This window comes from Rattus norvegicus, chromosome 1, assembly GCF_036323735.1.
Source record: "Rattus norvegicus strain BN/NHsdMcwi chromosome 1, GRCr8, whole genome shotgun sequence".
NCBI classification, from domain to species: Eukaryota; Metazoa; Chordata; class Mammalia; order Rodentia; family Muridae; genus Rattus; species Rattus norvegicus.
Window position 1 is genome coordinate 87,858,294 of NC_086019.1, and position 10,418 is coordinate 87,868,711.

At 55.5% G+C, this 10,418-nt stretch overlaps 1 protein-coding gene across 23 annotated transcripts; it reads left to right on the forward strand.

The window, feature by feature from the left end:
- Dmpk (DM1 protein kinase) lies at window positions 1-10,331 on the forward strand. Of its 23 annotated transcripts, none has more exons than XM_063261336.1 (16): window positions 133-326; window positions 1,156-1,167; window positions 2,048-2,186; window positions 2,432-2,515; window positions 2,589-2,684; window positions 2,958-3,106; window positions 3,305-3,398; window positions 3,569-3,775; window positions 4,013-4,276; window positions 4,903-4,988; window positions 7,409-7,520; window positions 8,183-8,346; window positions 8,442-8,539; window positions 8,705-8,751; window positions 9,054-9,143; window positions 9,464-10,331. In XM_063261336.1, the coding sequence occupies exons 1-16, from the start codon at window positions 148-150 to the stop codon at window positions 9,614-9,616; spliced, it is 1,974 nt and encodes a 657-aa protein (XP_063117406.1). In that variant the 5' UTR covers window positions 133-147; the 3' UTR covers window positions 9,617-10,331. The 23 variants fall into 23 exon arrangements, with proteins under 23 accessions (XP_038967182.1, XP_038967160.1, XP_063117394.1 ...); XM_063261333.1 differs by having other exon boundaries at window positions 9,058-9,143; XM_039111254.1 differs by lacking the exon at window positions 1,156-1,167 and having other exon boundaries at window positions 1-326; window positions 2,095-2,186; window positions 8,442-8,588.
- Window positions 10,332-10,418: the final 87 nt, after the last annotated feature.

Sequence of the window (10,418 nt, forward strand, 5' to 3'; positions counted from 1 at the left end):
AGGAGGAGGCCTCAGGCATAGAACTGGCCAGAGAGACCCAGGGGATAGTCAGGGACAGGCAGACATGCAGCCAGGGTTCTGGGGCCTGGACAGGGGCAGCCAGGCCCCGTGACGGGAGGACCCCGAGCTCCGGCCCGGGGAGGGGCCATGGTGTTGCCTGCCCAACATGTCAGCCGAAGTGCGGCTGAGGCAGCTCCAGCAGCTGGTGCTGGACCCAGGCTTCCTGGGGCTGGAGCCCCTGCTCGACCTTCTCCTGGGCGTCCACCAGGAGCTGGGCGCCTCCCACCTAGCCCAGGACAAGTATGTGGCCGACTTTTTGCAATGGGGTAAGTATGGGTAGGAAGGCAGAGGTGGGTCTACAGGGCAAAAATGGGCTGTGGCAGGGCAGGAGGGCCTGGAGAGTTCTCAGTAAGGTAGCCAAGCAGAACTCAAGACTTGATCCCAGGCTCCCCTGGTGGGGTCAGGGAGGCCACCCATGACTCAGCCAATGCAAGCCTGGGTGGGCACAGCCTCATGCTATCCCTGCGCCCACACTAGGACCTGGCAGCTTTCTCTTCTAGGACCCTTATAGCCCTCCCTGGTTTCCCAGAGTGGGGAGGGATAGCATGGGGCAGCTGCCAGGGTGTGGCCCATAGGCAGGTGTTTGGCGTCTGCCTCCCCAGCTGCCCTGACAGGTGTCCAGGAGCTATGAGGGCACAGTGACTCACAGAGGCCCTGGGGGAGAGCCAGCCTGGCAGACAGGCGCCACCAAGCACCCCTTCTGTTCCCCAAATTAAGGAGGAAGGAACAACTTTAGCTTCTGAGTGCCTATCCCTAGCATCTTGGTACCTCCCCCGCCTTTGTGATCCCTCCTGGCTTCTCATGGCTCTCATGGTCCTAGCTCAAGACCTCTAATGCCCCTGCTGACTTAAATGCCCTTCCCTACAGGTCTTCTCGGGCCTAGTAGACAGGCCTAGAACCTTACCTGCCCCTGCCCAACGTTCAGCCAAAGCCCTGGCTTACCTCAACTTCTCACAAGTAACAGCCTGTGTTGTTGCTCTGTACCTTTCATTAGAGTCCTGGTCCTGGTCCTCAGGTTGTCTGCCAATGTCTGACCCTAGTTCATTCTCCCTCCTACCCTGCTTCACAGATAGAAAGGTGGAGGTGACTGATTAGGCCACTAAGCCTGTGACAGACTTTTTCTCCTCTCCAGCCCTCAGTATCTCCCTCAAACTGCTTTGTGCAGAGTATGGGGTTGGCCTGGCAGGGTAAACTGAGAACTGGGGTGGGGGCAGGGGTCTGACCCTCTGGGAAGGAGCAGTCCTTTTGTGGCCTGAGCAGCATCCTGTGGGCCCCTCCCCTGCCAGGCCTGGGCGGGGGAGGGGGCCTGGGTTCCCGCTGCCTTAAAAGGGCTCAGCGCCTTGGCTCTCTCCTGCCCCCCCCCCCAGCCTCAGCCCTGGCTGTGTCTTCCCTGTCTGCCCACTTTCCCGAACCCCTTTCTTCTCTGTGACCCCCATCTCCCCTCTTCCCTACACATTCCTCCTCCACCTTTACTCTGGGTTGTTCTGACAGCTTCCCTAAGGGAGACCTGACCTCCCTCTGCCCTTCCCCCACCCCCAGTCGCCAGCCTCAGACCTAGCTGTCCTCCCTTCCTGCTGAGCCACCCTAGCACAGGACGTTATCCTCTGGAGCTTTGGTTATAAGAAGACTCCTGCACCCTTCAGAGACCAAGAATGCGCTTCCAACAGTGCCCAGGATGCCGGTGGGCTATGTCCCTCCCCCACTTCACTTTGTGCTGGCTGTGCTAGATACAGCTGCAGTTGGAGGCTGTGGCCTGAGACATTAAATGAGAGCCTCCGGTGACCTGACTTAGTACCCTGATCATCACATGGGAGGGAAGGAAGGGCCTTAAGCTCTGGCTTCTCCCTCTGACTCCCTTTCTGCCCTGCAGCCCTGCAGAAACAGGCAGTTCTTGGTCCCCCAAACATCACAGAGATTTTGAAAGCAGAACCCTAAAGCCAATTTAAGGGGCAGAAAGAAGACGACTAAGGTCACCACCCTTGCCTAGTGTTCTGGTGACCCTTGATTCTTCTCCTCCCCCCCACCCCCACCTAGTGGAGCCCATTGCAGCAAGGCTTAAGGAGGTCCGACTGCAGAGGGATGACTTTGAGATTTTGAAGGTGATCGGGCGTGGGGCGTTCAGTGAGGTGAGTCTTGAGTGGCCTGGGAGTGGAACTTTACTTGAGGTGGGTGGGGCATAACAACTGGGGCAGAGCCTTAAAAATTGATGAATGAGTTTGAATTTAAGGCTGGGGCGGGGCTTGTGGTTAGGGGGTGGTGTGCGAGCTGGGGGCGTGGCTAAGGCTGGGTGGAGATAAGGGTGGAGCCCTGTCTGGATGAGTCTTGCTGGTTTTCCCTTCCACCTCTACTGTCATCCCCGGTCTGCCTTTAGGTAGCGGTGGTGAAGATGAAACAGACCGGCCAAGTGTATGCCATGAAGATTATGAATAAGTGGGACATGCTGAAGAGAGGCGAGGTGAGGGTCAGGGATGAGGGCGGCGCCCTCATCGCTCCAACTCACCTCCTGCAGCTTCTCTTCTACCTCACAGGTGTCATGCTTCCGGGAAGAAAGGGATGTATTAGTGAAAGGGGACCGGCGCTGGATCACACAGTTGCACTTTGCCTTCCAGGATGAGAACTACCTGGTGAGCTCCGGGTTCAGGTGACTAGGAAAGAGTGACAATTACATTGCCCCAAGTCAGGAAGGCTGGAGAAGGGAGAAGCTGCTCTAGGCTGGGGGGCCGGTAGGATTGTGTCTCAGGTACAGAAGGGACCTTCCTTGAGACAGGAGGTGATATCTGGTTTGGCCTTCCGATGTCTAGGGCGCTCTCACTGTGCGGGGGTGCCCTGTGCTTGGGAACGGGGTGTCTCTGGGAGTCTTGGGGGCTACCAAACCCCTGTGACACACCTGCTCCCAGTACCTGGTCATGGAATACTACGTGGGCGGGGACCTGCTAACGCTGCTGAGCAAGTTTGGGGAGCGGATCCCCGCCGAGATGGCGCGCTTCTACCTGGCCGAGATTGTCATGGCCATAGACTCGGTGCACCGGCTGGGCTACGTGCACAGGTGGGCGTGGCGGGGCCCTTGGAGGGTTAGCAGAGTTTGTGTGGGAAGGAAGGGTACCTGAAGGTCGGATCCCATTGGGGACAGGACCGGGGTCTAGAATTGTAGAATCCTGGTTGGGATGGAACCAGACCCAAACCTGGGGACCTAAGAGGGAAAATTTTCAAGAAAGCACACTTTCCCCTTTCTCTCTATGTACAGGGACATCAAACCAGATAACATTCTGCTGGACCGATGTGGGCACATTCGCCTGGCAGATTTTGGCTCCTGCCTCAAATTGCAGCCTGATGGAACGGTAGGAAGACCCTGGTGCAAATCTCCCCGTGGTGAAGGACCAGATGTAGGAGGCGGGTGATGTAGGAGGCTGTGGTGAAGTGCAGGAGGGGAGCTTGGTCAGGATGTCCTGTACACCAGGTGTGGACAGTCAGAGAAAAGGTCTTAAGCATTCAGGTCTGGTTGGCACAGGTGAGGTCGCTGGTGGCTGTGGGCACCCCGGACTACCTGTCTCCTGAGATTCTGCAGGCTGTTGGTGGAGGGCCTGGGGCAGGCAGCTACGGGCCAGAGTGTGACTGGTGGGCACTGGGCGTGTTTGCCTACGAAATGTTCTATGGGCAGACACCCTTCTACGCCGACTCCACAGCCGAGACGTATGCCAAAATTGTGCATTACAGGGTAAGCATGGGCACCATGTAGGGAGGTACTTATGTGTGTAAGTGTTTTCCCTGCATGTTTGTCTGTGCCCTGAGTCAGTGCCCGTGAAGGTCTGAGGGCATGGGATCCCCTGGAACTGGAGTCACAGACTGCTGTCTGCTGCCATGTTGAGTGCTGGGAAACAGAACCATGACTGCTCATAAAGGACTGAGCCAGCTCTGCAGCCCAGGGCTAAGTCCTAAGTTTCTCTCTCAATAGGAACACTTGTCTCTGCCTCGGGCAGACATGGGTGTCCCTGAGGAAGCTCAGGACCTCATTCGTGGGCTGCTGTGTCCTGCTGAGATAAGGCTCGGTAGAGGTGGGGCAGGTGACTTCCAGAAGCATCCTTTCTTCTTTGGCCTTGATTGGGAGGGTCTCCGGGACAGCGTGCCCCCCTTCACACCAGACTTCGAGGGTGCCACAGACACATGCAATTTTGATGTGGTGGAGGACCGGCTCACTGCCATGGTGAGCGGGGGCGGGGTACGTACCTGCAGTTCCTGATTGGTTGAGGGGACTTCCCTAACCTCTTCCATAAAATTGGGGTGATTGGCCAGATGTGGTGGTGCATACCTTTAACCCCAGAACTTCATAGGCAGAGGCAGGGGGATCTCTGGTGACTCCAGGCCAGTCAGGGTTACACAGTGAGACCCTCTCTTGAAAAAGAAAGTGCTGATGGCCTTTCCAGGTCCCAAATCATTATCCTAGAGCACTGCCATGTGTCCACTCAGGTGTGAGGACACATAGGTGACCAGTCCCCAAGACAGTGAGTGAGGTCCCACTCATCATTACTAAAATGGAACTCGGGGGCTGGGCTCTTGACCCAGCCTGGAATATGCTGGAGGACTTCCTGGAGGAGGAAACTGAGCTAAGCCCAGAAGGATGCCGAGGTCCTTTCTCAGGCGAGTGCTCTCAGCGTTTAACAATAGCTTCTGCCCTGGGCCCTGTCAGAGAGAAAAGTCTGGTACGGGCAGAGCCCCGAAGGAAGCAACAGTACAGAAGAGAAAATGAGGGAGTTGTTTAATGGGGGCAGTTATGCCATGAACATAGAGGGGCGAAGGGCCATCTCAGATAACTGCTAGCCACACAGCCCTGTCCCTCTTCTGCAGGAGACACTGTCCGACATGCAGGAAGACATGGCACTCGGGGTGCACCTGCCTTTTGTGGGTTACTCCTACTCTTGCATGGCCTCAAGGTAAGTCCACTGCTGGGCCTGTGTGTGCAGGCTCACCTTAGCCAGTCAACTCGAGGCTCAGTCTTGGAACCTAGGATTCTTAGCTGTCTCAGTTAGGGTTTCCGCTGCTGTGATGAACCTTGACCAAAAGCAAGCTGGGGAGGAAAGGGTTTACACTTCCCCATGGTAGCCCATTGCTGAAGGAAGTCAGGACAGGAACTCAAAATGGGGCAGGAACCTGGAGCTGACGCTGAGGCGATGGAGGGAGCTGCGCATGACGTGGTTCTATGACTTCCTCAGACTGTTTGCCTGTAGAAACCAGGACCCCAGGCCAGTGATGGCTCCACCCACAACAGGCTGAGCCTCCCCATTAATCACTAGTTAAGAAAATGCCCTATAGGCTTGCCTGTAGCTTGATCTTTTGAGGCATTCTTTCTTTTTTAAGTCTTTTAGAGACAGGGTCTTACTGTGTGGCTCTGGCTGTCCTGGGATTCACTCTGTAGACCAGGCTGCTCTTATTTATTTATATATACATGAGCACACTGTAGCTGTCCTCAGACACACCAGAAGAGGGCATCAGATCTCATTACAGACGGTTGTGAGCCACCATGTGGTTGCTGGGAATTGAACTCAGGACCTCTGGAAGAGCAGTCAGCGCTCTCAACCATGGAGCCATCTCTGCAGCCCTGTAGAGGGAAGCATCTCCTTAATTGAGGCAGGAGACACGCTTTGATGACTGACTAGCTTGTATCAAGTGGACGTGAGACTAGGAAAGCAGGTACACATGTGCTTTGTTTATTTTTGGTTTTGCTTTTGAGACCAGGCCTCTGGTTTCCTAGCTCTGTCCGTCCTGCCCATTGCACTGTGACATCTCAGTCCAGCTGTCTAACCTAAGAATCTCAGACTCAGCCTTCCCGAATCTTGCTAGTGACCTTCATGTTTGTAGGGCATTCCACAGTCCTCAGGATCTTAGAAAACAAACCTGAAATTTGACAGTTTATTTTAAGAGCACATAACAATAAAACAACTTTTAAGTTTTAAAAAGTTTTCTGTCTTGTTTTCTGAGGCAGGATCTTGTTAATATAGTCTAAGCTGGCCTTGGGGTGCTGCGATTTATGGGCATGCACTACCATGCCTGGTCTTATAATAAAGCCTTTTAAAAGCATCCACTATGCTAGCTGTGGTGGCACAAACCTACAGTCCCAGTATTTAGAAGGTGGAGGCAAGAGGATCACAAGTTCAAGGCCATCCTGGGCTATACAGTAATCTAAGGCTAGCCTGGTGTACAGGAGACTCTGTCTAAAGGAAGGAAGGAAGGAAGGAAGGAAGGAAGGAAGGAAGGAAGAACATCCACTAGTGTATAACCTATAACCCTACCATTGAGGAGGCTGAGGCTGGAGGATCAGCCTGATAGTGAGAGCTTGTTTCAAAATACCAAAACAAACAAACATTGGCGGTAGGAGAATCACAAGTTTAAGGCTAGCCTGGTGTACACCTTGGTCTCAGAGAAAAAAAGAAGTCAATTATTCCAATAAGACAGTTCATCATGGGCTGGGAGCACGCCTCAGTCCAAGAGGCATCCCCGGTATTGGCTGGAGCTGCAGCAGTTGGTAAAGTGCTCAGTGTGTGAGCCTCGGCACAGCATTCAGTCTGCAGGGTGGCTCACACCTCTAATCCCGCACTGCAGATCAGAAGTTCATGGCCAGCATTGGCTATAGCCTGTTCCAGGCCAGCCTATGTCACATGAGCTCTTGTCTCAAAAAAGTGCAAAAGACAATAATGATAAACCACACACACAAAAATAAATAAATAAAAGAAAGAAAAAGAGAAAGAAAGAAAGAAAGAAAGAAAGAAAGAAAGAAAGAAAGAAAGAAAGGCAGGCCTAGGTAGGTATGGTGCTCACTTTTTATCCCTTGAGAGGCAGAGGCAGAGGCAGGACGTCCTCTGCATTTGAGGCCAACCTGGTCTACAGAGTAAGTTCCGGGACAGCCAGGGCTGCACAGAGAAACCATGACTCAACTACAAAGAGAACTTACTTAGCATTTATGAGGTCCTGGGATTAATCCCTGTTGCCACAAAATAAAAATTAAATGAAGAGACTGGATCTTAGGAGTAAACTAGGAAGCAGAGAACACGTAGAGGATGCTCACACAAGTGCCCAGCATCAGACATGCCTCAGGTCTGCACAGGTAAGGACAACTTATTTCACGATCTGCAAGCAGCACCTCATGCTGGTTAGAACATGTTGGACCCAGCCCACTCTCTGTAGTTATACAGTCAGGCAGCCAGCAAGGCAGCCAAGGTGCTGAGGCCCCGGCAGTCGTCTGCTCTCTTCCCTCTGCCCTGAACCTCCTCTAGCCATGGGGTCTTAGGGGCCTGGCCTGGTATCCACAGGCTAGGGAGTCCTAGATCCCTATTTGGTAGCCTCTTCCTCTTCTCAGAGACAATCAGGTCACGGACCCCACCCCTATGGAACTAGAGGCCCTGCAGTTGCCTGTGTCAGACTTGCAAGGGCTTGACTTGCCGCCCCCCGTGTCCCCACCGGATCAAGCGGTGAGTAGACTGAGAGGTGGGCAAAGCTTCCTGGGTGGGTGTACCTGCAGTGCTAACAGTGAGGCTGTTGATTCAGTAAGGGACTGTCCCCAGCTGGCTCAGCAGCACATCCTGTAACCTTAGCTACTCAGGAGGCACAGGCAGAAGGATCCCAAATTCAAGGCTTGCTCGAGTTATGTAATGAGACCCTGTCTTGGAATAAAAAACAAAGAAAACTAGGGATAGCTCAGAGATAGATGCTTTCCTGGCATGGGGGTGGGGTCAGAAAGCAACACCAACCGGGCCTGGGAGGGAGGGGCTGCCAACCACTGAGTCTGAGGTAGAGGTTCTTATGGTCAGTTGGTAAACAAGTTCAGAGGCCCTCAGGTGGGATGCTGGTTTCTTAAAAGCTATAGGAAGGTCGGTGGCATTGGAAGGAGGGGTGTTGCAGATAACGACAAGACACAAACTGGGGAGGCCTATGGGTAAAGTCAGGGTTGTCTGAAGCACTGTGGAGCTCGGAGAGACATGCTAAACTTCTGACTCCAGCCCTCCTGTTCCTGGGTGACTAGACTGTCTGTCCCCAGAGACCCAGGGCTGGGAATAGGGGTGGGAGGAATGGAGGTGGAGGGAAGTGCTGGACTGATATAGTCCCATGTCCCAACTCTGATCCCCACCGACAGGCTGAAGAGGCTGACCCCGCGGCTGTCCCTGTCCCTCCGGCTGAGACAGAGACCATGGTGACGCTGCGGGAGCTCCAGGAAGCCTTGGAAGAAGAGGTTCTCACCCGGCAGAGCCTGAGCCGCGAGCTGGAGGCCATCCGTACCGCTAACCAGAACTTCTCCAGGTAGGGGGTCAAGGTGCTGGGGGGAGGGGAAGGGAGCAGCAACCTTTGCAGTCTCCTCACCTGATAGGTCGCCTCACCGCCCTATCTTTCCACAGCCAACTACAGGAGGCCGAGGTCCGGAACCGAGACCTGGAGGCGCATGTTCGGCAGCTACAGGAGCGGATGGAGATGCTGCAGGCCCCAGGAGCTGCAGGCGAGTCCCTCACGCACTCCCAGCCAGGAGGACGCCGGGTGGAGATGGGGCACGTTGGGTGTATGAACCCTGGGGCAGGGGAGGAGTCCAGGCTGGGACACCGCAGTCGCGCCACCGCCCTTCTTCGCCCTCCACGCTCCATACACCTCTCTCTTCTCCTTCCAGCTGTCACGGGGGTCCCCAGTCCCCGGGCCACGGATCCACCTTCCCATGTAAGACCCCTCTCTTCCCTCCCCGACTCCCCGCTTAGATCTGCTACCCACAGCCCGTCTCCCGTCCACATTTAGGGTCCACCCTCCTTGGGGGTTCCGGAAGAAAGATGCCCTTCATTCATTCACTCAGCATGCACCATCTACCAGCTCTCCCTCATCTCAGGCTTTCACCAAATCCTCCCCAAGGAAACTGCCTACACTCCCGTTCTGGCCTGGACTAGATTCCCGCACTGCCTCTCGCCCTGCTGCTGAGGGCTGCCGGGCTGGGCTCCGATCGGGTCACCTGTCCCTTCTCTCTCCAGCTAGATGGCCCCCCGGCCGTGGCTGTGGGCCAGTGCCCGCTGGTGGGGCCAGGCCCCATGCACCGCCGTCACCTGCTGTTCCCTGCCAGGGTATGTCCCACGTCCACCCGCCGCGGGCCTCCGCCTAGCTCTGCCCACTAAGTGTCACCACTGCTTGCTATGTTGCCTCTGTGGAGCTCGGCCTACCGCAGGGAGGGAGGGTATTCGGGCGGCCAATCAACACAGGCTGCTGCGAAGTAGCCAATGATGAGTTCCGACCGGAGCTCAGGCTTGCGAGCAGACCAACTTTAGCTGCGGGCTGTGGGGACCAGAGATGCTCTCGGAGGCCCATCTATGGGTGTAGGCTGGGCGGCTCCCAGGAGCCAGTGGGTCCCTGTGGCCTAGTGCTAATCCACCCTTCTCGCCTGCAGGTCCCTAGGCCTGGCCTATCCGAGGCGCATTGCCTGCTCCTGTTCGCCGCTGCTCTGGCTGCTGCCGCCACACTGGGCTGCACTGGGTTGGTGGCCTATACCGGCCGTCTCACCCCAGTCTGGTGTTTCTCGGGAGCCACCTTCGCCCCCTGAACCCTAAGACTCCAAGCCATTTTTCATTTAGGCCTCCTAGGAAGGTCGAGTGACCAGAGAAAGACCCAGAGCCTCTCTGTGCCCATATTCACCCCCGACCCCCCACTGCTCTGCTCCACTCCACACTTCTGTGAGCCTGGGTCCCTATCCTGCTCCGCTCCTGTGATCCGGGCCCGCCCCCTGGCGGCTGGGGAGGGAGGAAGAGGGCTCGTGCCCAGCACCCCGGTTCCTGCAGAGCTACTGCTGACTACTACTGCAGCCCAGGCATTCGCCAACCATGCTTTTACTCAGCCCCGACGTGGATGGGCAAACTGGTCAGCTCATCCGATTTCACTTTTCACGCCCCCAGCCATCAGTTAAAAGCCATAAGCAATAAGTCCCTTATCTCTGGAGACATCCCATTCCCATAAGGAAGGATGAGCAAGACCTCTGCCAGCACACATGGGAGTCTTTGGCTTCGGACAGTCTCACTCCTGGGGGTTCTGCAACTCCTTCCTCACGTACACTCCCGTACTCTCCCGTCGGAGCCACGGCTGCACACACCCCCAAGGCAGTGTGGGTATTTATTGACCTTGTTCTCTGACTCACTGACAGACTCCGGGACCCACGTTTTGGATGCACTGAGACTCGACATTCCTCGGTATTTATTGTCTGTCCCCACCTACGACCTCCACTCCTGACCCTCGCAAATAAAATACTTCTGGCTGCCCTAAAACCCGCGCAATCTCTCTGTTGTGGAAAGGGAACCGCCCCGCAGGCCAATGGAGAGAGTCCAATAGAGATAACCAATGGCTTGACTGGG